This window comes from Squalius cephalus (genome assembly GCF_949319135.1).
Source record: "Squalius cephalus genome assembly, chromosome: 22".
Classification (NCBI taxonomy): domain Eukaryota; kingdom Metazoa; phylum Chordata; class Actinopteri; order Cypriniformes; family Leuciscidae; genus Squalius; species Squalius cephalus.
The window spans coordinates 16,147,468-16,170,507 of NC_137143.1; the positions used below are offsets into that span (position 1 = coordinate 16,147,468).

A 23,040-nucleotide genomic window follows, 5' to 3' on the forward strand; every position below is an offset into this window, starting at 1 on the left:
GAAGATTTAAAGGCTACAAAGCTTTAGGTTGTCTCATATCATGACTGACAGCTCGCAAAATTGCATGCTCTGCCCTTTCGTATCTGTGTCACGCCCCATAACTCTCCACAGGAGGTTTCCGCCGGTGAGAGGAATACTGCCACCCTCTGGAGTACATTTCGTTTTTGCTAGGACAAGAGGTCTCCTTTGAACTTTACCCTGAGGTCATGCCTGACTCTAAGCGCTGGAGTCCTGTGGGGATAATTACAAGAACAGACACCTCAGCAGCCGTGGAAACACAACGAGCTCCGCTGTGATTGGTGGACGGGATTCTTTCGGTCATGTTCTGAACTCTGACCTGCTGAGAATTTATAGTGAAGTAATGAGTGACACAATTCTAAAGTTGTCATAAATTGTATTTTTTTAAATTAATTCCGAATCAGTTTAAGAATTCTTATTGTAATGCTCCAATTAATAAGGTCATACAGATTAATTGTAGGATTTTAAGTAAATTATGATTAAGTATTGGGTTTCAGCTTACTCAAATATCTAATGATACAAAAAAAAACAAAAAAAAAAAAAACTTTAAAGCGGTTTAAAAAGTTGACATAATTATTATCTTACTAATACCGAGTTCACACTGCAAGATTTTAGCCCCGATTTTCACTCGTCGACAGCTTTTGAGAGATCGCCGACAAATGCCCGAAATCATAATCATAATAATATTAATAATTTAATAATAATAATAAATATTATTTTTTAAAGCGGTTAAAATGTTGACATATATCTAATGCGATACAGTTTACACTCTTTATATACAGAAATGGACCATGGTGAACATATTCCCAGACAGCAATAGTGTCGTCGGCCCAGATCCGGCCCACATCTGGTACACTTGGATTCAACATTAAACATTTTTAAACATCATTCTGAAACACACTGAGAATTGTGACGCACCAAATGAAGGAACATTTCATGAATAATATTTTTTGCCAGTGCATAGTATTTTGTGGAATTTTATACACATAAAAAACAACATGTGACAATGGCTGGATCCAAAAGCACATACTTCCTACTAGGGGGGAGGAGCTGGACGTCAAGCTCCACCCATTGGCTCTGCGGTCGCTAAAATGTTCTATTTATTTTAAAATGTAACTGTGGTGCATTCTTAACTTATGATCATATGATCCGTAACTTTTGGCGGTTAATAAACAGAACTGTATGCGTCTTGCGGAAGAACATTGTAGCCGGAGCTACTTCCCAGACAGCAACATAGTGTCGGCCCAGATCCGGCCCACATCTGGAATACACATGGATTCCACACGGCCCAGATGTGGGCCGGATCTGGGCCGACGACAGTATGTTGCTGTCTGGGTTATCTCTGTGTATGTCTATGACGAGCCACGCAGTTACTGGGCTACTCCGCAGCGGTACAACTCATACCACCAGTCTAAAACAGTCAGCATATAAACACTTATTATAGGTGTACCGCAGTGACACAATATGTAACAATATATGTGAATTGTCAAAATTGAGCCTTTATGGGCACGCTGTGTTGGATGGAGGTCCCTGGATAAGAAGTTACCGGATCACAGCTCAAGTCTTCTATCTAGTGGTTATTATATCTCATTACAACACAGGAGAGCTCTACCCAAGGTGAGAAGTGTAACACCCGTAATATCACTTGAGCTGATGGCGCTGTTGTGTCAAGAAACTGGGTCCCGTGAGTCACAATTGAGACTTGAGTTAGACTATAGTGAAAATAATGTATTAAAAGCTTCAATGTAATAAATTAATCTTCTAAGGGAGTAGGCTACTGTAATAGACATATGTAGCAAAATAACAAGTGGATTTTGTTTTCTAATTTAAATTATGTAGCAACTCTTCATGAATTTATTTTCATGTCATGAATATAGCTTACTTAATTTGTGAACTGGAATACAGCAATTTAATTTTTTTAAATTAAATTAAATACGAAAATGTTTTGTGCATTTCCATAACATATAGCACATGAATTGATACATAACTCCACTCTCTCTACCACATAGCCACTGTCCGAGTGAAACAACATAAATATCCATTGCATACGATCCAATATAAAGCTGCAAATTAGAGGGAGGTCCATCATGAGCAGATGCTTCTCTGTTGTCACACAATTATCAGATGTTATTCTCTGCATTGATCATCTGAGGTCATGAGAACCTCACACTGATGGGAGGATGGAGGCAGGATTCAGATTGTGAGTGCAGACTGAATCTCCTGCTAGGTGTCAAATTTGCCTAGAGGGAGAAGAGGAAATGAAAGGGAAAAAATATGTTAATGTTAAAAACAGTGAACGAGAGTAAACAATCGCTTATTATCCACCTCGTTTGTAAAGCTAGGGATTTAGCAATTAAAATAGAATAGAATGGAATCGAAACGTTGATTGACAGCTAAAAAATGCTGATAAAGTATATGAAGCACTACAACTATATACTTCAGCATATTTAATACAAAAAAAAAAAAATAGATGATGAATTAAACGATGTTGTGTTATATTTTGTGTGACAGCTCTAAATTCGGATAATTATTTAAACGTTTAAGAGACTTTTATTTTGAAAATCTGATCTGCCTGTCCTGTATAACCCTGTTGTGGTACATTTCACGCTGGTAATTCTGGCTGATTCATTGTAGACGGGCTGAAACTTAGCTGCCACTCTGACACTATCTCATTCTCACTGCACAGGTAAAAGAATAATACATATTTTCTAGCATAAAATAGCTGTTTATGGAATATTGCAGTCTGCGGAGGCTGTTTATGTGATTATAAACGCTTAGTATGTTGTTGAGTGATGTAACTTAGTAGTTTTGCCTCTAGCATCATCATTAGCCTTTCTTACAGTTGTTTAGAGGTTAAATTAAATTCTACATGAATAAAATCAAAATTATTCCTCTTATTTTACAGTATATCGTATGTCTACACATTGTCGTTTTCCCGTTGTTTGTGTTCTCATAAGTGTCATGTGCCCGTGTAAATAGCACCATGCTAAATAGCTTAGCATGTTAGCAGTTGATGTCTGGCAGTGAATTAAAATACTGTCTGAGTATATCACAAATAAAGGCTTTTTAATATTAATATTTGAGGTTGACACCTTAGAATATTTTATTAGATACAGTTAAAAATCAGTTCATTTTGATAGGTAGGTGTTTTTGAATACCTACTATCTATGTGAATGAATAATCATGATTCAGCAACATTCATAACCATGCCCAGTGCCTTTAATATGAAAAAAACTAAACAAAAAACTGACAAGCTTATAAACTAAAGACATCTGCTTGTTTCTTTGTGTCTAGATCTAAGGAATGGACCGGCTTTTGAGGCTTGGAGGGGGGATGCCGGGACTCAGCCAGGTAATAATATTTATTCTGATATTAATATATATCTGATAAACATGATGTTGTGAATGGCATCTGCTGTGACTGACAGCAGCTTGCAGTCATTAGACAGCTAAATACTAAAGATTGCATCACTCAGCACATCAACACTGATGTTTACTACAACTGCCATCAAACACACTGCGAGATACTGGGAGACAGTCACTGACAATCTCCATAATGCACTTGCATGTTATTAGTGGATATTTAAAATTGATAAATGTCCATTAAAAGGTTCTCATTAAGGCGAATCGTCTTAAACGGTCTTTAAAACTGGTTAAATTGAAATTGTTAGTTCAGATCCATTAAATATTAACAGATAGGCTTAAAGTGTTTGATTTTTAAAATGTATAAGTAAATGTTAAAATTAACGTAAACTACAATTCCTTTAGAAGTATTTTTCATTGTTATTTTATGTTATATAATGTAGTTAACTAATGTTAACAAATGGAACCTTATTGTAAAGTGGTAGCGTAATTTGTTTAAAGAAATTAATATTTTTATTCAGCAAGGATGCATTAAATTAAAAAAGTGACAGTAAATATATTTATAATTTTACATATTTCTATATCAAATAAATGCTATTCTTTTGAACTTTCTATTCATTAAACTTTTTATTAGGGCTGTCAAACGATTAATCGCATCCAAAATAAAAGTTTGTTTTTACATAATATATGTGTGTGTACGGTGTATAATTATTTTCTATATATAAATACACACACATGCATGTATATATTTAAGAAATATTTGCATGTATATACTGTGTATATATATTTATATTATATATAATTTATATTATATATAAATATTTTACATATAAATAACAAATTTTTCTTAAATATATATGCATGTGTGTGTATTTATATATAGAAAATAATTATACTCCATACACACACATATGTAAACACAAACTTTTATTTTGGATGCGATTAATTGTTTGACAGCCCTACTTTTTATGTAAAATATGAACCAGCACAACCGTTTTCAACATTGATAGAAATCTTTTTGTTCAGTAATTTATAACATGTGATTTAACAAGTGATTTCTGAAGGATCATGTGACACCGAAGACTGGAGTAATGATGCCGAAAATTCAGCTTTGCATCACAGGAATAAATTACATTTTAAAAAGATAAAAAGTTATTTTGAATTTACAATATTTCACAATATTATTTTTACTGTATTGCTCATCAAATAAATGACCTTGACCACATAATAATGATATTTATTTGTATAATGACGAATAAATGACCACACCTTGGTGTGACTTCTTTCAAAAACATTAAAAAAATTTACCAACCTTAAACTTTTGAACGATAGTGTATAATTAAACACTATTTCATACTGAAAAACAACAATCTGAAAACCAGCCCCGGTGACCAAATTAAATATGCCTAAAATCCTTTATAACCAGAGTGAGAGATCAACTATGGCCTTCACACCACCTTAGACTGTATTTTTTCCCCCCAGCAAAGTTAAAAGCATTTGATTCGTACATAATGACATCTGTATTACTGCAAACGCTTCCTGTTAGTGAAAATCCCTGTGCTTGAGATTTTCTGGGAACTTCATGTGAGCAGAGATGTGTCAGGTGGTAAGCAGGTGCACAAAATATGATGCTTTTTTGGGTGGTGTTATTGAGGGTGGGGGGGTGTCGGTATTCTGAGAGTGTCCTCATGTGGTTTTTCTCAAGGCATGATGCATGATGGGTAGAGAGACGTCTCTCAGCTCTCTCTGCCAATTAACACTTCCAGTATCAGGCTGCCTCCCTCTGATTCACACCCCACTCCAGCAGGCAGAACGGAAGAGAGAGAAAGAGGGGGAAAAACCACCCATCATTCCTTTCTTTTCTTCCGTGCTGGTTTCATACTCTTATTTCCGCAGCTGCACATGCTTAATGTTTAAAACTTGATAATATTTCATAAAGGATTGATTGGATTTTGGACAGTGTTGATTGGATTTCTGCAGTTCCAAATGTTATTTTCTCAGTCCTCTTGAGCTTTGATTGGCTGTTTGATGTTCACACGTATCCATATGGCCTAATGTGTGCGTATTTGATGATTATTGAGGTACATAAATGTGTACATGACAATTACACAAGGGTCGCTTAACCTCGAAAAGATGTTTCCCAAGGTGACGGATGGATTTTGCAGGATCTCTCTTCACTCCTCTGTTTGTCGAGTGTCACGCTGGCATCAATCCTGTGCTTTAGGGGGCAGCTGTCAATCAAACCGCACTGACAGTCCGCACTTCTCAATCTAGGAACAATTCCTGCAACCTGCATTTGTGTTCAGATTTGAATACATTTTATTTTTTACTAAAGGTACTGGTACAACATTGATAATATATAACTTACTCCATAGGATGACTTGAAATATTTAAATGAATACATTATTATGAATATACTTAAATAATCAAACTCAAATATAAATTAAAACATAATCAAGTAAACTGCAATCTTTTCTTTCTCTCCCCTCAATAAGTTCTTGAAATTTCTGGAATTGCGTAATGAATACTGGTTAATTTAATATATAAATACTCTCAGTTCTGTTAATAGAAATGGTTTGGAAACAAGCAGCTTTGTATATATGCATCTTAAAAAAAAAAAACACTTTAAATCCCCAATAAAAATAACATCAGTCAATATTTTTATTATCAATTTTATTACACATTACATTTGTTTGCAGATTTATTACATTTATTACTATCACAAGTCTTTAAGATCCGGTAGTCACATGCTTCTTCTCACGGTATTAGTAGATGTTTCAAAGAATTTTGTTAATAAGCTGCCTAATTAATGACTCTGTTGACACCTGGAATTAACATCCACCTCTTGTTGTGTCAAAGTTTGGGTCTCTGATTTTGAGATTACCTGGATTACTTTGTTTCACTGCATGTTGATGTCAGAGATACCAAAGATAGATCTTTTGAATCTGTACCTAGCTTGAAAAGGTCATTTATATCCCTTATTGCATGTGTTTTGCTCTGATTTTAATATTAGATGTAAACGGATCCAGTGAGAGTCGGATGATCCATTTACTAGCATTAAAGGGCTGGTATTTATGGCAAGCATATTTGATTTTTAACCATTCCTAGGAAACAACCCTCTATTTAAGCTTGAGTCGCCATTGGCTAGTTCATTTTTAGTTATTTAGCCAAGAGCATTGAGTGATTTCTTTTTTTTTTTTGTCTTTTGTTGTTTGATTAACATTAAAAACACAGACAGCATCTGGAATATTAGGCTGCTGTCACTTTAAGACACAATTCAATGATCCAATATACTGATACTGTACACATGCGTTGTCTCTCCGACTGCATTTAAGACATAACCGACAATGTTTACTTGGAAACTCGGCAAGACAGGCACGTTGACATAATTTTGTGTGAAATTCAAGCGAAAGAAGATGTGAAAGAGAAATAAATACAGTATTCACGTTTTCTTGTTCAAGAAATGACTGGCTGTTGCATTTCTTTTGTAAAGAAGTGGCCAAATATTTAAAGATTTACATAATGTATAATATATAATGTATATGAGTTATTGTTTAGAATATTATGTATTACATTATGTATTTTAACAGTGTTGTTCAATAAGACCATACAATTACTTGCTTTTGATACTTTATGTAAACCAATTATAATTACTTCATTGTTATTTTATATGTATTTTAGGCCATTTTAAAGGGTATTCACTAAAAACATGATATGATTGCTTAATCTTCAAAATAATTGGCAATTACTCGATTACCAAAATAATCGTTAGTGACAGACAGCCCTAGATTTGTTAAGGACGTAAAACGCACCTGCATTGTTTTACAATTTGTGACTTTCATTTCTTATATAGTGTTTCTTAAAAATATTGTCTTGTTTTTGTAACACCCAAAATCATGCATCGTCTCGTGAGCTAAGTTTATCATAACACCCATAGTAATTATGTAATTTTTTATATCATGAATTGCAGTATTTGTATTTTTGTACTAGTGAAAATAGAATTGTTGATATAAAAAAACTAGTTTCCTGGGAATGGTTTGGAGTCAAATCGGCTTGCCATAGAGTAAATGAGCAGTCCTTTGCTAAATAGACTTGATTCCCCTGGACTGAAGTGTTACTGTGTGTGTTTTCTGCAGGGTCCTCCCACAGATGCCCCTGCTGTGGACACAGCTGAACAGGTGTACATCTCCTCCCTCGCCCTGCTGAAGGTCAGAACTCAGCATACACACAGTTCCTCTCTCACACACACACACACGTTCTCTTTCATACCTGTTCTTGTGTAGCAGTTCATTTCTTCTATTTTGGTTCTGTTATCAGGGTTTGGTTCTGTAAATACATTGTATGTTGCTATTAGGGGTGTATGATTAGACTAATTTGAAGCCACTAACATAATTTTAATCACATTTTAAAAAAAATGTTCAACCCTTATTCTGACTCTGTCTGAAATGATCAGTTTTTAAGGGGCGACTCCTTTAAAGCCTGTTAGTAAACTGCACAAATTGCTGATAAAAAAAACATTTGTTGAGGAGGAAGTCATATTCAAATGTATTTGCTAGGGATGCACAGCAAATTTGATTTTGATTATTTTCTCTATTGTGATCACACTCACGTGACATTGCGGTTCATCATCAAGAAAGTTATTATTTGCATACATTTTAAAGCCATATCAGTTTAAACTTCTATGGTTTTCTGAGCGCACGGAAAGCTGGCTGTCAGATGGCGCATCACGTTCTCTTTCACGTCTTATTGGTTAAGCTGTAAAATTCACACAAGGTTGTGTCAGAAACACTCAAAGTTCACATAAACACATTTTGAATAATAGGTCCCCTTTAATAGCAGAGTGCATATTTAGAGCTGCTTCAGCAGAGCTCAATGCTAAGGATTTTTTTCTACTGGCCTGGTTGGGTCAGTGGTTCAAATGTTTAGGTACCAGTGAAATATCACAATTCTCTATTACAATGATAAAATGTAAATTTAAAACACTATTAAAAACTAGTAAACAGTCAGTAATGAAATAACAAATAATCCAATTACAAATAGAACAAATAAATACAGATAAAAATGGAATAAATGGTGCTTTTCAGGTTTTCAGGTAGGTCTAACTGTAGTGTTCAGGTACAGAATTGGAATAAATAGACATAAAAATATTTAAGTTGTTTAACATTTCTATTAATTTGATACATTTACTTCATGGACATCCTTCTCTGATATATCCATTTTGCTCTCTGTTGCGTGGTGTCGGTTGTTGGTATCTAAGCATTTTAATAAGTATAATAAGTGTTTTAATGGTAAAAAGAATTTGATTTCTCATGGCATGACCCCTATAAGAGAAGAAGAACCATTGTTATTTTTCCTCTTTCATTCCATCTGTTTGTTTGTGTGTGTAGATGCTGAAACATGGCCGTGCTGGTGTGCCGATGGAAGTCATGGGTCTGATGCTGGGAGAGTTTGTGGATGATTACACTGTACGCGTGATTGACGTGTTTGCCATGCCGCAGTCAGGAACGGTGAGGGAACATTTTTTTAACCCTAACCCATTTTGGTATACTCTATCAGGGTCACTGCGGGTCCTTAAAAAGTCTTAAATTAAGTTGTTTCAAATGTAAGGCCAATTAAATATATTAAAGGGTATAAGAAAGTCTTAATTATCATTTCAAGAGGTCTTAAATTTGGGGACAAAAAAACAGGAATCGCAATATGATTTAATGTAATTATTAAACTTCAAAAGGCTATGATTTAATTGAGCACTGCATGTTTCAAAGTAAAAACGCAACACTGCATGTTCTACAGGCTCACAGTTTCAGAGCAGTTCGCAATCAATGAGTACCACACATTTATTTCAAGAGATTGCTTATGATCTACTGAATAATGACAATGTTTACCTTATGGTCATTATCTCATACCTGCAGACTCATTGCATGTCTAAAAAGCATAGCTGCATTGTATATACAGGGTTTACCAGAGTAATCATTTCTGCTGTTCCATAAGTGCCACCTACTGACAGAGAGTGAAATTGCATTTTCATTTCAGCGAATCAATCGAAAAGAAGCTAATGTGCATTATAAAAATCTAAACAAATAGGATATATATATAATCGTCATTTTTAGTCATTTTATGGTTTGGATGTTACCATAGATTTGGCAATAATTTTATTTGTGCAGGGCTTATATTTGATTTTAAAAACCCTGCAGGTACTCTGATTACTGTTGTATTTCTAAAGATGTCACTTCACCTTTGAGTCGATGTATTTGACAGCAAGCTTTACTGTGTTTTACGCTCCTGAGCGATTCTGACTGTTTGTTCTGTTGACAGGGTGTGAGCGTTGAGGCCGTGGACCCTGTTTTTCAAGCCAAGATGTTGGATATGTTAAAGCAGACGGGAAGGTGAGAGAATCTGAGTGAAAATGAAAAGCTGTTCTGATATAAAACTGTATGTGAGATAATGAGGGTTTGGGATCTCTGTGTAGGCCTGAGATGGTGGTGGGCTGGTACCACAGTCACCCTGGATTTGGCTGCTGGTTGTCGGGTGTGGACATCAACACACAGCAGAGTTTTGAGGCGCTGTCGGAACGCGCTGTTGCCGTGGTGGTCGATCCCATCCAGAGCGTCAAGGGAAAGGTAACGGCCCATAAACTTACACAACGCAACACTCGTTTTAATGGAATTGGTCATTATCTAGAAGTGTTTTCATTTTTGGGTCTCCTATTCCTTTAAACACACACTAACAGATGTTACCGCTTCACACACACATTCTGCAGAGATTCTTCTTTCTTTTCTGCTGTATATGTGAACGGGCGCTCACACTTCCTGTCAGAGTGTGAGAGTGTCTGGATGTCTGTGATTTTTCTTGTCTGCTTGCCGCTGTGAGCTCTATTAGCACCCTCTGAACCACGTGAGATAGTGTGAGGACTCCATCTCCGTCTCAGTCCTGTGTTGGGGGATGGGGACAGGAAGAGGAGATGCTTTTATAGGAAGAGGAAGGCGGCATTAATAAAGGATGAAAAAGAGAACGCAAATGACATATAGTAACATATACTGTAGATATAGTTCAGTTTGATTGATTATGGATGTAAATATTTTTAAGGCTGACCAATAATAACATGCATATAAAAATGTATTAACTGTGCCATTCAAAAGTTTAGAGTAAGATTTTTTTTATTTATTTAAAGAAGTTAGTGTTTTTATTCAGCAAGGATGCAATGCATTACATTGATCAAAAGTGACAGCAAAGCCATTATAATGTAACAAAAGAAATTTCTAGTAAATTCTGTTCATCAAAGAATCATGACCAAAAATGTATCGTGGTTTCCACAAAAAATATTACGCAGCACAACTTTTGATAATAATAATACATTTTTATTGTATTAGAATGATTTCTGAAGGGTCATGTGACACTGAAGACTGGAGTAATGATGCTGAAAATTCAGCTTTGCAATCACAGGAATAAATTACATTTTAAAGTATATTAAAATAGAAAACTGTGATTTTAAATTGTAATTATATTTCAATATTTTTCTTTGTTTTTAATCAAATAAATGCAGTCTTGGTGCACATAAAAGATTTCATTCATAAACATTAAAAAATCTTAATGACCCTAAACTTTTGAACAGTAGTGTACATTCTTTAAGATGCTTACATTATTGTAATACATCTATTACAATAATTTACTATATATGTGCACCGAGAGTAAGACCGATAATAAAATAGATTTTTACTGAATATATTTGAGTGGTGGAGGGGGACAGGAATGAAACATTTAGCTGAACTTTAACTTTAACTTTAGTATTTGAGCTGAAAGGTTTTATTGCATTGCACTTGTTTGTTTTGGGTTTTAAAATATTCATGTAGCACACCTCCAGAGTATCATCACGTCTCTGTGAACACAGTACAAGTGCTTTAAAAAGGGTTTGTGACTTCTCCGTGGTGTCAGCACTACACGGTCCGTCCGTCTTTCTCCTGTGCACCCTCCGAGCATCACACACTCAACCTGGCAGAGGGAACGTCCCCCTCAGCACAGATGTGGAGCACTGCAGGATTTTACACCAGTTCATTCAGTCAGGATCTAACGAGTCCCCAGGGTTCAGGAGGCGTTACTTTGTGCTCTTCCAGACAATCTGCTCCCTCTCCTACTTAACACTCTTTTGTCCAAGACAAAAACTCCCATCGCTGTGATTTGGTCTAAGGCTTTACTTGTGTTTTATTTCACTTCTTTCTGCCTTTTATATTCTCCATAACATACTATTTAAAATCAGTAGCATCAGTAGGTGTTTTGTGTACCTGAGACCCAATTAAAAAGCCTAATTAAAAATTGTGACACTGCATGTGAAACCAGGGATGATGCATAATGAAGTCTTTTTTTTCTATTTAAAAAGCTTTAATAGAACTTGATTATTTAGTCTTTATTATGGCTAAAAATCTGCCCACATCGCCATATTACCTTTAATTTTGGAAATAGGCCATAATAATATAATTAATACAATGTAATTCATCATAAAATTTCATTATACAGTTCTATATTTGGTTAAAAATATGAAAAACTGTTTAACCAGCTTTCCATGTCTTTATTTACTAAACGTTTTCAAGCATTTTTTGAATAAAATCAATATAAATATATTAGTTTTATATGTATATGAAGAGTCGTACTGGAAATATATGTATTTATAAATCATTAATATAAAGTTATGTATCCTGAATATAAAGACATCACTTATCTAAACCAAAGGGAGTATTTTTTTCCCTCTACTTTCAATTTTATTGATCACTGTTTTCTTTTTTCTCTCATCTTTTTTTAAATTTTATTTCACTCGTCCACTTTTTTCTTTGTAAACTCTTATATCAATATATCACTCATATACTAATGTGTCAATAAATGTCCTTTGTAGCTAGTCTAATAATATTATATTATATAATAAAATCCTCCATGGCACACTTCTTTCAATTTTTACAGTATATAGCTGTCGCCAACTCCTAAACCACCAAAGTAACTTCTAATCCTAAATATTTAGACCCACAATGGGGGAAAAAACTGTCACAGAATGTCACGGTTTTGCAAGAGGTGTTCAGCTCGATGCTGGATAAGAGGTTTATAAAGTCGCCACCATAAATCGTCTGTCACCTCTCTTCCATTATGTGTGTGCGTGGCTGTGATGTTTCTGTGTGTGACGGTTGCTCTGCTCAATAGTGTTCATGTGGGCAGGCTTGACCTGTGTGTGAGCTCATGTGCGTTATCATCGCATATGTGATGTGACAGCAGCACAAAGCCTGCGCTCTTACTGTAAATGTCTTTTTTTTTTTTTTTCTGTCCCCTGGATTAGATCAGATTTTATTTACTGGTGTCCTCTCACTCTCTAAAACCAGAGTGAGGTTATTTCGTAGCTCCCATAATGCATTCAAACGAAAAATTCCTTTTTATATATAAACTATTGATTTGCGCAAGAATGTGAATAACACTATTCATTTTCCTCCTCCAGGTTGTGATTGATGCTTTCAGGCTAATAAATGCCAATATGATGGTACTGGGTCATGAGCCACGTCAAACCACTTCTAACTTGGGACACCTCAACAAGCCCTCTATTCAGGTTACATTTTTATATAGAATATTATTTTTTATATATATTATATTTATGAAATAAAAAAAATGTATATATTACTTTTAATGTAGAATTTGACTAAAAGTCATATCTCTTGTGCAGGCTTTGATTCATGGACTCAACAGACATTATTACTCCATTACTATCAACTACAGGAAAAATGAATTGGAACAGAAGGTTTGAACTTATAGATGTTTTAACATGCTTTTTGTTCTTCGTTTAGACCAGACAGTCATACTGTGTTTATGTGTTCAGATGTTACTGAACCTCCATAAGAAAAGCTGGATGGAGGGTCTGACCCTGCAGGATTACAGTGAACACTGCAAACTGAACGAGACCATTGTCAAGGAGATGCTCGAACTGGCCAAGAACTACAATAAGGTGAGAAAATGCACAGGGACGTGGGTGTCTGGCTCTCAAGTCTGAAAAGTTAAATGGAAATGGAGCCTTTCATTCATGAAGTATGTTTGATTTCATTTTTTTTTTCTTCTCGTCCCTTCAGGCTGTGGAGGAAGAAGACAAGATGACTCCTGAGCAGCTTGCCATTAAGAACGTTGGAAAACAGGTCATTAGTTTCTTCTTGTCTCTTTCTTTATATTGTAGGTGCTTTGTCATTATATTTACTAGGGCTGGGTTAAAAATATATATTTCTCGATTTGATTTTAATCAATTCTCATTTTGATAGACCTTTATTGATTCTTAGCGCCCGTTTGCACCTGGTCACTTTATGCGTTTTCTCTGATTGGAATGGCTATCCAATCGTGTAAAGACCAGGTGGCAGTGGCCTTGAGACGGATTTAAATCCGATCACTCGAACCGCTTCAGGAAGTGGTCTGAGACGCTTTCCAGACAAAACTGGACAAGTGTAAATGCATCTGTTTGTTGAAACCACGTTTTACTCCTCCCAAAATAAACGTGTTAGAGAGTGTTATAGGCTGTATGACGCGATATGACATCACTACAGCAACACGTATCGTCGCAGATGAGTAGCTGAGCATCTGTTCAGCAAGCCATGTTGAGCTCATATCGGTTGCTTTCTTCGACGTGAACTCTGTTAAATTTGCAAATAGTGCGGGAATTGAAGATCAGATTTATATCCGTTTTGCCGAGACTCTTGTATGTGTAAATGGAACCGTGGAAGATGGCTATCCGATCAGTAAAGACACATGAAGTGACCCAGTGTAAACGGGCCCTTAAATTCCAAGAATAATAATGTTGTATTATATATAACGTTATTATAATAAGAAACTTCCTTATGTGCAATTTAAATGTAAGTTGCCTACAAATCAGTTAGTTTTAACCTTCAGTATTATAGTGGACCAACTGGGGTTCCTTGCACAGATTCCATTCACAAACAGCCAGAGTCGAAATCGAATTGCGGCGCTTGAATTGAAATTGAATCAAATTGTGAAATATGTGTCAATGCCTAGTCCTTACTGTAAACCATAGGTGATCTGGCAAATACTAGTGTGTATAGAGGTTTACAGGACTTAATGGACCACATGTCTGCTATTCTCTTTCTCTCTGTAGGATCCCAAACGGCATTTGGAAGAGCATGTGGATGTTCTTATGACATCCAATATTGTGCAGTGCCTCGCAGCGATGTTGGACACAGTGGTGTTCCAGTGATTTCCCTCTCCGTTTCTGTCTGTGCATAAATGTTCATATTCTACAACTGTTTTGTCTTTTTAAGAAATAAACACAAAATTCCAGTAACGCCATTGTCTTTCCTTCATGGACATCAAGGAAAGGTTGCACATGTAGAAAACAATTGTTCAAACTCTAGAAATGACCAAAAAATTCTTTGAGATTCATTATGTAGATCTTGAATTATTACTGCAAAGGGATGTAGTTTCAGTGTAAATCAGTTGTCCTTGCATTTCCCCTTGAAGTTCCTGAGGAATGAAATCTCTGAGGGAGATTTTTTTTCAGAGAACAACAATGAAACACCTTATTTAAGACGACAGCACTTCAGGACGACGCATCAGTGTGAAATATTTATTTGTGTGCTCCGTAAACATGGTTGTTCCTGTCTAATCGGTTTCACTTGATTTCAGAAATATTTTGAAGCCACCTCTTTTTAAACCCATCTCTAATTCTGTCCCTATGGATCAAGTAGCGTTGTCTCCGATATTAGGCAAATATGCAACTATTGCACAATAGCCCCCTTCATGATGATATAAGAGGATTATTATATTGTAATGACTGACTGGCTGTAAATTATTTTACTTGTAGGCTGTTTTATTGTTTCCGCTAAAAAAAAAAAAAAAAAAAAAAGACTAGTACAAAATGTAGAAAACAATTGACCTAGCAACCATGTAAGCACTGCCATACTGTGTGAGAGGGAGATAATCTGTAATGCATGTTACTTTTTTCTCTGGAATAATTAGATACTTGTTTAGCTACAGTGTTGTGTGAATTGGGACGGGACTTGATTTGGTGCATCGGGAATTGATTGGGTCGTTGTGCTTTGCTATTGTTGTGATGTCATGTGACTGACAGGAAGTCCTGCCCTTGCGTCAATCAACACGTCATCAGAGAAGAGACGTTGCTTTAAATCATTTATAATAAATACTGATATATATTCCATTAAAAGTTTTAATTTCATGATGAATACGGAAGTCCTGCATCTCGTTTATAGCCTAAAAATCGCAAGGACTTGCCAGTTATCCATTCTAAAGGAGTCCAGCACGGTGACAGTTAAAAAAATAGCGGCCGGTGTTCTGTCGATTTATCCTACCTATAGCAAAATGATAGCAATATTGATGTGGGCATGCGCAGTAAACCCTGGTAGGACAATCTAAAGGGTAGGATGAAATGTCAGGACACCGGGCATTATGCAATATTTATGCCTATTTTGACCGCAATATAAACCTACTGTGATAAGTGTAGGCTAATGAAAAATGAAGGCCTACAGCTGTTTAATGTAAATTGTATAGCATCACGCTAAATTAGACCCCCCCCCCCCCCCCCCCCCCCCCCAAAAAAAAATGACTATAGGCTACTAATAATTAATAATAATAAAAATAGTCCAAACTGTGCTGAAAATAAAACCAAGCCCTTGGCTGAGTTTAGCAAAAAGCTTTTGACTGACTAACTAAACACGCGCGGGCCGCGGTCACTTATTTTCTTTTATTTGCATAGCTGGGTGTCATGATTTCTCAGGACACAGTGATCTGTCAGGTAGCTGGAAAAGTTTATACCCTGTTATCTACTCCAAGAAACCGCTTAAGTATGCTTAATGCCAATCTAAATGCAAATACCAGCCCATTATGCTGCTATCAAATGCGGAGCGACGTCATTTTCCTATATTAAGCTCGGTGTGAACACTTTAACAGACTGGCACGTGCAGCAGAGGGCATGAACACCCAGTCAAAGCAGCATGTCTAAGTCTGAGGTCTGAAGTTCTCAACCCAGGTTGAACTCCGAGAACTTTCTAATTGAGTTATGCACTTGCAACAACTCCCTTCACCGTCCGCACTGGCCAACAAACCAGTGAGTGTGGACAATGATTTTACGCACATCACCGCCGCGGGGGACGCGCACGTCTCCTCCTCCGATGACACCCTGGAGAACGAGCCACCTTTTAAAAGACTCTCCACAGGGATGAGAAACACCCGAAACGCTTTGGACTGCGTCTCCGCGGCACGGGATGACAGTGACGGTGCGGACAAGTGTAATTTACCTGAATCAAGTCAAGAGCGGACAGATTTCGCATCGTCTTCTGCAATGTTCTCGTATTCGGGTCAGCATGTACCCGCGCTCCCGGCACTCTCCAGTCACTACATGACAACTCACCCGGTCATCAGCAACGGGCCGTACAACGGGTTGAGCTACGCGTACTCACAGCCGTACGGACAAACTTACACAAACGCCGCAGTCTATCCTTTCCACCCGGTGCCCGGTAAAGCTCAGGTTTACCTGTGTAACCGGGCGCTGTGGTTCAAATTCCACAGACACCAAACAGAAATGATCATTACTAAACAGGGACGGTAAGTCTAATTTTTTGATTTATCTTTTAATTTGATTGGTTAGCATTTTTTTAAAGCTTATAATAGATCGAAAGAAAGTCTTATTTTTTAATAATTATTTCAATTAGGTCTACATAACTTATTTTAAATTTATTTAACATTTTGCAGTCCATTTTCTGGTATTTCATGATGTAAAGAAAAAAAAAAGGCTTTATTTGATTTAGTTATTTACATTTTAAGATATTTAAATAGCCAACTTATAATTTGCTTTTTGAAAAGTAATTTGTTGTTTCGGTTTTTCCCTGCAGCCGGATGTTTCCGTTTCTTAGTTTTAGTGTTTCTGGTCTTGACCCGACGTGTCACTATAATATTGTTGTGGATGTGATTCTGGCGGATCCAAACCACTGGAGGTTCCAGGGCGGAAAATGGGTTCCCTGTGGCAAAGCGGACACTAATGTCACCGGTAAACCCCCTGTTACGGGTAAACTCTAATTATCAACCGACTGGAGAGGAAATTAAGAAGCTTTGCACCGAGCAGATAATAAGAGTCACAGTTGTTTTAAGTGGACTATCAATATTGAGGGCTATCATCGATGTTCCTTCCTTTTTCCAAAGCGTAATAACCTCATAGACCAAATTATAACAACTCTAAAAAAAAGTCAGATATTAATATATAAATATTAAGTACACTGTGATAATAATGTTTGTTACTTCCGTTTAATAGTAGCCCTAACAGATGAATAAAATGTTTTTATTTATTATTTAAAGGAAACCAAGTATACACGCACCCGGACTCTCCAAACACCGGCGCGCACTGGATGCGTCAGGAGATCTCTTTCGGAAAACTGAAGCTGACAAACAACAAGGGAGCTTCCAGCAACTCCACTCAGGTGGTTTCTTATGTGATATTCTCTTCGTGAAATGAACCAGTATAAGTATTTTAGTCTAAATAGGGTGAGTCAACAATCAACTGCCATTCAGAATATGTTTTCATTCGTCAGCGATCGCCATCTGCAGCCCGTGACAAATGATTTCAATTGGCACATGAAAAAAAAAGATCTTCTCAACTTTTTATTTTTTATACGATAACAATGTTGTTTCAAAATGACATTGTTTGTGACGGTCTCACTTTTATCTTAAGTTACCTTAAAGGGACAGTTCACCCAAAAATGAAATTTCTGTCATCATTTACTCACCCTCAAGTTGTTCCAATCCTGTCTTTGTTCTGCTGAACACAAAGGAAGATATTTTGAAGTTCAAAATATCTTCCTTTGTGTTCAGCAGAACAAAGAAATGTATGTTATATTTATATTAACAGCAGAGGGTGGGTAAATTATTTTCATTTTTAAATGAACTATAGTGAAGATAAATAAAGTGACGCTTTTTGAATGGATAGTTACCAAAAATGAAAATGTTGTCATCATTTACTCACCCTCATGTGGTTGAACTCCCTTAATTATTATCACACTATTATGAGCTAAAATGTCATAAACCATATTACAACCACCTTCATGTCCTTGTTAGACTAATAGCACAAACATGAAGCTACACCTCTCATTTATGGTGTAGTAACAATCAAGCAAGGAAATTATATATGTATTCCTCATTTTTATGGGCAGCTTGTGAAGTTTTTTTTTTTAAAATATGTATTTTTTCTTTGTCCTTCAAGATGATCGTTCTACAGTCTCTTCACAAGTATCAGCCGAGGGTGCATGTGGTTGAAATAAACAAGAGTGGAGATGAAGATACAAGTGATCCTGATCGAGTACAGACATTTTCTTTTCCCGAGACGCAATTTCGAGCCGTCACAGCTTACCAGAACACAGATGTAAGAACTAGTCTTTCACGGCATTCATTTACACTACAAAAAAAGAAAAGAAAGAAAGGAATATGAACTGATTTAATTAATATGTTTCCTTATTTCCTCAGATAACTCAACTAAAAATTGATTACAATCCATTTGCTAAAGGATTTCGGGACAATTATGATTCGTAAGTCCATTTACATGCAAATGAATGCATTGATAATTTATTCTCTTGCAGGTTTTCGGATCTGAATTTTAATTTTGACTTGACTGCGGAAATGAACATGTTTTTAAAAATGCATTGAAATAAATTGAATTTATTACAATATTATGATGATATTATTATTATTGTTGATGATATTAATAAGAATTAAATCCTAAAACATTTATTTTGGACTGTACATCACAATGTACATGTTACATATATTCCAAATTCCAAAATCCAATGCTACTAACAGTAATGGACATTATTATCAACTTTTTTCCAATCCTACTGCATTTTAGATTATGGGAAGTACTTCCTGTGAAACAAATAATTTCAAATCATAAGGTTGCGCTACAATATATATTCCTCATCTGTCAGTTTGACTGAAGTAGCTGTAAAATGTCCTTCATGATCTATTTCAAGACTTGAGAAAAACGTTTGGTATTTTTTAACATGTTATAACAAGAATATCTATGGTAAGAGCTCTTTTCAGTCGCTGCATTCTTTTCCTACAGAATATTTTCTTTCCTCCCTTTGTTTTCCACTGTGACAGTATGAGAAAAGACAACAAAAAATGACATGATCAATAAGTCACAACAACATGTTTTTACATTACTTCAACTCATCAAAATAAGTTACGCCATTTTAAACATTATTTTTTAAGTTTTACGAGATTCAACTAATTTTTTAAGTCAGTTTAATGTAATTTAAGTTTAAATGACTTAAACAGCCAAGTTGATTGTACTTAAATTTAAAGATTATTTTTTAAGTTATACGAGATTCAACTATTTTTTTTAAGTCAGTTTAATGTAATTTAAGTTTAAATGACTTAAACAGCCATGTTGATTGTACTTAAATTTAAAGATTATTTTTTAAGTTATACGAGATTCAACTATTTTTTTAAGTCAGTTTAATGTAATTTAAGTTTAAATGACTTAAACAGCCAAGTTGATTGTACTTAAATTTAAACATTATTTTTTAAGTTATACGAGATTCAACTATTTTTTTAAGTCAGTTTAATGTAATTTAAGTTTAAATGACTTAAACAGCCAAGTTGATTGTACTTAAATTTAAACATTATTTTTTAAGTTATACGAGATTCAACTATTTTTTTTAAGTCAGTTTAATGTAATTTAAGTTTAAATGACTTAAACAGCCAAGTTGATTGTACTTAAATTTAAACATTATTTTTTAAGTTATACGAGATTCAACTATTTTTTTTGTGATTGTACTTAAATTTAAGGCAAGGTTTTTTTTTTTTTTTTTTTACAGTGCACTGCTAATAGGGATTAGAAGTGAAATGGGTAGACGATTACATTTTAAAGCATGTGTGAAAACAAACCTGGAAAGAGACGTGAGGAGTTGGGGAGAAAAGTGAGAGATTCTTATCGCATTCCAGTGAATTATTAATGGGATTTATCGTAAATTAAATCGGGAAGGCAAGACCACAAATGTGCAGTATGTTTCTAAAGCAGGTATATTCAATATTTATTGTCTGTCAAAATGACGGAAATCGCTTTTGAAATATTTGTACTCTATGTACCAGTTATTGAACATTTTTGATTACGTTACATAATACAGACACACTACAGTGATATTTAACATGCAAGATTGCTAAGTAATCGAGATTTTGGGGTTATTCGTGGTCTGTTTGTAATTTGTTAATGCTTTTACACTTTTAAATTTCCTTTTAATGTTCGATTTGAAAATGCTTATTTTTGCGTTCACAGAGCCAACCTTTTGCTGATTGTTTACAGTTTCCCAAAAGTAGTTACTCTTATAATTTGCGCAAAGCATCATGGGGCATAGGAAAAAAATGATATGATCAATAAGTTATGACAACATATGTTTTTACATTGCTCTAACTCTAAATAAGTTTAAAAATCAACTTTGTTATACAAGATTCAACTCATTTTTTTTTAAGTCAGTTCAATATAATTTAAGTTGAAATGACATAAACGTCTAAGTTGATTGTACTTAAATTTAAACATTATTTTTTAAGTTATACGAGATTCAACTCTTTTTTTAAGTCAGTTTAATGTAATTTAAGTTTAAATGACTTAAACAGCCAAGTTGATTGTACTTAAATTTAAGGCAAGGGTTTTTTTTTTTTTTTTTTTTTTTACAGTGCACTGCTAATAGGGATTAGAAGTGAAATGGGTAGACGATTACATTTTACAGTTTTACATTTTCTTTTTTTTACATTATTACCTAATTTCCTCCTGTTTTTTCTCCAGAAGTTACAGTGGCTGCGACGCTGACCGACTGACCCCAACACCCGGCGACTCTCCACACTCTCAGCTGCTGCTTGGATCACGGTACGCAATGACAAGCGCCTTATTCCAGGAGCAGTTAGTCAACAGTTACACAAAATCCTGTTTTACAACTCTTAGCCCTGACCCTGGCACTACTGACCGACCGCTCATGCTCACTAACAGCCTATCAGACCAAACCCAAGAGAGCAGCAACTCCGGACAGCGTTGGTTTGTGTCGTCCTCAGCCGCTCCATCATACGAAACTGATATTAACACAGCAGCTTTGCTCTCTTACGCCACAGCGGGGGTCAAAGGTCTGCCTTTTACTAGTACTGGTGCCACTAGTAACAGTTTGGATTACTACACCAGTGCTACTGGATGGGATTCAAGGGGTTCGCTAGAGAACAGCAGTAAAACCACCTCAAATCTGCCTGGTTGGGCCATAGATACGACTCTTGGAAGATCAACACAAGCGAATTACATGCTCGAGGATGGAAATTTGTTGGAAATAGACAGACCTGCTCTGGAGGTTTCCGAGGAGCTTGAAGGAAAAGATGCCACGGATTCAACATGGCCCGAGACTCAGTCTTCCATTAAATCAATCGATTCCGGTGATTTAAGGATTTTGGAAGAAGCGCAACAGAGAAATTCCTCCATCACTCTTGTTTCAGATGTTCAGACTGCAAAAGACATACAGGTCTTACAGAACAGGGAAAGAAATGTGATTAAAGAATCTGACTTTTTTCATTTTGGCACTCAAACGTAAACCTACCTGGGCTGAGTGTGCAATTAAAATGTTGTTAGTATAGAAATAACATTATGTATACGATATTTATTTATTTTAATGTTAATGACACCATTGCTGCACCATGTCTGAACTGAGTATTCGGTGTATTTTTGTTTTCAGTGGTGTTAATATGAAAAAAAGAGAGGAAAAAACATAAATGAATAGACCGTCATGTGAGTGCTTGTTAAAACATACAGTCCCAATATAATGCATCTAGATAAATAGTTATTAGCTTAAAATCACAAACAGTGTTTAATATGGGAATTTAATGATCGTGATCTATCAAAACAGATTGATTAGATGCGTATTGTAAAATATGTTAATGTGAAGTCATGACATTCTGCTGGTGTCAGAATGTTTGATGTATAATGTTAATAAATTGTCAGATGTTTGAGTATATTAAATCCCCCCAAAAAATCTTTGCAACTTAAATTACAGTTTAGATTCGGTTTCTTATTTAGTGATGTATTATTTGCATTCCAACCGATTCCAACATGGCAAGTTGGTGTGAGTGTGTAATACTTCACAACACTGACACCTAGCGGCGAATACAAGAACGAATGCTGTCAATGAGGGCTGTGTAAGCAGCTGACCAGGTTTTGGGACATCGCTTATGTGTCCTTGACCCGGAGGAAATAAGAGTTTAATTCTACCATAAGCAAAAGGCTTAAACACGGAAGCAGAATCTATCACTAAATGCCGCTACAAACTCTCTTAGTGTACATTACAGTGAAGGGATCAAGTGAAGAATGCAGCTCTTTCAGCAGCTGTTGAAACCAGGAATAACCAAGACCCACCTAAACAAAGCAACTCTGCTGGCTTAACTGTTTCTTACATATATGTCTAAATACTAATATATATATATTTTAATGTGTTTCCCCCTCTTTTCCCTGATAGCACACATACATCACGGAGACGTCTATTTGATGTCTGCATTTACATCTGCAAGATGCATTTTTTAGAGTGTTTGCTCATCTGCATATGCCTAAGGCGTTTCCTGTCAGACGTTAAATAAACATTTAGAAGATGTCTTTAAGATGTTTTTTATT

The 23,040-nt window shown here is 35.5% G+C and overlaps 2 protein-coding genes across 3 annotated transcripts; both read left to right on the forward strand.

The window, feature by feature from the left end:
- Nucleotides 1-2,583: 2,583 nt before the first annotated feature.
- psmd14 (proteasome 26S subunit, non-ATPase 14) lies at nt 2,584-15,224 on the forward strand. Its single transcript, XM_079857021.1, has 11 exons — nt 2,584-2,704; nt 3,313-3,369; nt 7,517-7,588; nt 8,768-8,887; nt 9,693-9,763; nt 9,847-9,997; nt 12,850-12,957; nt 13,072-13,146; nt 13,225-13,350; nt 13,472-13,534; nt 14,500-15,224. The coding sequence occupies exons 2-11, from the start codon at nt 3,322-3,324 to the stop codon at nt 14,596-14,598; spliced, it is 933 nt and encodes a 310-aa protein (XP_079713147.1). The 5' UTR covers nt 2,584-2,704; nt 3,313-3,321; the 3' UTR covers nt 14,599-15,224.
- Nucleotides 15,225-16,331: 1,107 nt separating this feature from the next.
- On the forward strand, nt 16,332-22,420 carry tbr1a (T-box brain transcription factor 1a). Of its 2 annotated transcripts, none has more exons than XM_079857019.1 (6): nt 16,332-16,961; nt 17,249-17,421; nt 17,709-17,830; nt 18,610-18,768; nt 18,870-18,931; nt 21,187-22,420. In XM_079857019.1, exons 1-6 carry the CDS (start codon nt 16,417-16,419, stop codon nt 21,968-21,970), a joined length of 1,845 nt encoding a protein of 614 aa, XP_079713145.1. In that variant the 5' UTR covers nt 16,332-16,416; the 3' UTR covers nt 21,971-22,420. The 2 variants fall into 2 exon arrangements, with proteins under 2 accessions (XP_079713145.1, XP_079713146.1); XM_079857020.1 differs by having other exon boundaries at nt 17,249-17,403; nt 21,187-21,976.
- The last annotated feature ends 620 nt before the right edge of the window (nt 22,421-23,040 follow it).

Excerpts from the sequence above, each read along its gene's own strand:
- psmd14 (XM_079857021.1), top strand. The coding sequence starts at position 3,322 with ATGGACCGGCTTTTGAGGCTTGGAGGGGGGATGCCGGGACTCAGCCAG. Across the intron at positions 7,589-8,767 it reads CCTCCCTCGCCCTGCTGAAG|ATGCTGAAACATGGCCGTGC; the intron begins GTCAGAACTCAG and ends TTGTGTGTGTAG. Across the intron at positions 12,958-13,071 it reads TCAACAAGCCCTCTATTCAG|GCTTTGATTCATGGACTCAA; the intron begins GTTACATTTTTA and ends TCTCTTGTGCAG.
- tbr1a (XM_079857019.1), top strand. The coding sequence starts at position 16,417 with ATGCACTTGCAACAACTCCCTTCACCGTCCGCACTGGCCAACAAACCA. Across the intron at positions 17,422-17,708 it reads CGGTAAACCCCCTGTTACGG|GAAACCAAGTATACACGCAC; the intron begins GTAAACTCTAAT and ends TATTATTTAAAG. Across the intron at positions 18,932-21,186 it reads TTTCGGGACAATTATGATTC|AAGTTACAGTGGCTGCGACG; the intron begins GTAAGTCCATTT and ends TTTTTTCTCCAG.